The sequence below is a fragment of the Buceros rhinoceros genome, unplaced genomic scaffold, assembly GCF_000710305.1.
Source record: "Buceros rhinoceros silvestris isolate BGI_N320 unplaced genomic scaffold, ASM71030v1 scaffold26855, whole genome shotgun sequence".
Lineage (NCBI taxonomy): Eukaryota > Metazoa > Chordata > Aves > Bucerotiformes > Bucerotidae > Buceros > Buceros rhinoceros.
This window is the reverse complement of record NW_010414972.1, coordinates 2,266-4,428: the sequence shown is the minus strand read 5'-3', so window position 1 is coordinate 4,428 and position 2,163 is coordinate 2,266. Positions and strand designations below refer to the sequence as shown.

The window sequence follows — 2,163 nt, the reverse complement described above, 5'->3', positions numbered from 1 at the left end:
GCAGCCCCTCCGAACCCGACCCACCGGGGATGCTGGTCTGCTGAGGAGAACGGTGCGCGGGGCCTGGCTCAACCGCGCTTGCCTTAAACTGCGGGCAGCAGGTTCCCACGCAGCTCTTGCAGAGGTATCTGTGACAGTCCGTACCCTCCATTCCACTCAGAGCTTCTTTAATACTTGCTAATTGCTTGTTTCTATATTTGGCACCTAGATAATGCTTTAAATTCACTTTTGTAGCACTTGTGAAAACCCATGCACAGTGATTGATTTATCACGTCGGTGCGGATCACGGGTCGATGGCCTGCAGATGAAGCCGCTTTCGTGATAATAATGGCTGATACGATGCGCGATACAGCACTGTGATTGCACTTGCCTGGAGTAATGACTTTTATTCCCTTCCCCTTTAGGACGATGGCTTCTATCGCTGAGCGCACTTTCATCGCCATCAAGCCTGACGGAGTCCAGCGGGGACTGGTGGGAGAGATCATCAAGCGGTTTGAACAGAAAGGATTCAAACTGGTGGCCATGAAGTTAATACATGTAAGAATTCCTTGACTCGTATGACCCCTTTTTTCATAGAATCTCAGCCTTAAAACAGAGCAGCGTGCTACAAGGGCAAACGTAGTCTTCAGAACAATTACACCAGAAATCCTGACGAGTCTTTGGATATTTTGGGTATTTTTGGAAAAGATCCAATTCCTAGCTCTGGCTAAATGCTTTAGACACGCTAAGCAGGCTAATTTTAGTAACCTGATGTCTTTAGTCTGAAGAGAGAATATTTTTTTAGGTGCCTGCTGTACCTAATAAATATCTCTGAACATCTTCAACAAATAGCGGCTCACATAGGCTGCCCATTCTGGCAAACGATATTTTAAGTTCACCCGTGGTTAAAGCAAACAGTTGAAATTCCTATCGACTGAAAGTCCTTGGAGGAAGGTGCTAGAGATGCTGAATTTGTAGTGTGGAAGTTCCGGGATTAATAGTGCTCTGTGGTTAATCTCTGTGATTTCAGTGCGCTCTAAAGCTTTCGTTACTGTTTGGTTGGTTTTTGATGCAGGCTTCTGAAGACCTTCTGAGAGAACACTACATCGACCTGAAAGACCGGCCATTCTATGACGGTCTGGTGCAGTATATGCACTCAGGACCTGTTGTAGCTATGGTGAGTTCTTGAGAATGAAGCTCAGCTAGGAAGAACATACTGTTTAATTGTCTTACCTGCAATAAGATGGTATTAGCTATTGAACTCCAGTTTACTTCTAAAAGGTCTTAAAAACCTAGATTCAACTACTGTAATTAGGAAGACGTGCTGTTAGCTCCTTTTCTTTAAGGCTCTATCATATTGGATTTAAAATTGTTCTCTTCCCATCCTTGGCAAGGAGCAGTATTGTGCAGAAGGGAAGAACTTCAGCAGATGCTTCAAGAATCTGACAGATGTCGTGCTATTAGCAATGTTCAGATGGTGCTTTGCACCGTGATGCAGAGAGCGCTGGGTAATTCTGGAAGGTGTGATTGACTCTCGCTACTTTTTCTACTGCTAAGGTTTAATAATCTCAATGGATTTTTTTTTTTTAAGGTGTGGGAAGGTCTTAACGTGATTAAGACTGGAAGGGTGATGTTGGGGGAAACTAATCCATTCGATTCCAAGCCTGGCACTATTCGTGGTGACCTCTGCGTTCAAGTTGGAAGGTACATTTTGAAACTATTGTTGTAATTAAAGACACAGAATATCCAGTGGTTTGCCACGATATACACAGTAACGGTGCTCCACCCTCCTCTATCTCATGCACGGAGCTGCCATCCCCTGCGCCCATGTAGTGTTACGATCTGAAGATGGAAATCGGATTGTGTCCTCCCCGATGAGCAAAGCTGGGGCTGGACACTCTCTGCCTGTCACTGCTTTACAATTACTTAAAACTTCTCTCCATGACGGAGACCACTTCACAAAAAGAATCGTGCTTTGCTTTGCGTGAGGGTTACATTCCTTTGATACCCACCTTCTCTTTTCCTAGGAACATCATTCACGGAAGTGATTCTGTGGAAAGTGCTGAGACCGAGATCAATTTATGGTTCACTCCTGAAGAGCTGGTTGATTACAGAAGCTGTGCTCACGAATGGATCTATGACTAAAACCGAGCCTTGCTGGCCATAGGCAGCCGCCGGCCGCTC

General features: G+C 45.1%; 1 protein-coding gene across 1 annotated transcript; it reads left to right on the top strand.

Annotated features, from left to right (window-relative positions):
* Positions 1 to 399: 399 nt before the first annotated feature.
* Positions 400 to 2,124, top strand: LOC104494457 (nucleoside diphosphate kinase-like). Its single transcript, XM_010137278.1, has 4 exons — positions 400 to 537; positions 1,055 to 1,156; positions 1,571 to 1,683; positions 2,007 to 2,124. Exons 1-4 carry the CDS (start codon positions 409 to 411, stop codon positions 2,122 to 2,124), a joined length of 462 nt encoding a protein of 153 aa, XP_010135580.1. The 5' UTR covers positions 400 to 408.
* The last annotated feature ends 39 nt before the right edge of the window (positions 2,125 to 2,163 follow it).

What these genes read in the sequence shown, in the direction of transcription:
- LOC104494457 (XM_010137278.1), top strand. Translation starts at nt 409, where the DNA reads ATGGCTTCTATCGCTGAGCGCACTTTCATCGCCATCAAGCCTGACGGA. An exon ending in CAGGACCTGTTGTAGCTATG is followed by an intron (nt 1,157 to 1,570) that starts GTGAGTTCTTGA and finishes TTTTTTTTTAAG; the next exon opens with GTGTGGGAAGGTCTTAACGT. An exon ending in CTCTGCGTTCAAGTTGGAAG is followed by an intron (nt 1,684 to 2,006) that starts GTACATTTTGAA and finishes CTCTTTTCCTAG; the next exon opens with GAACATCATTCACGGAAGTG.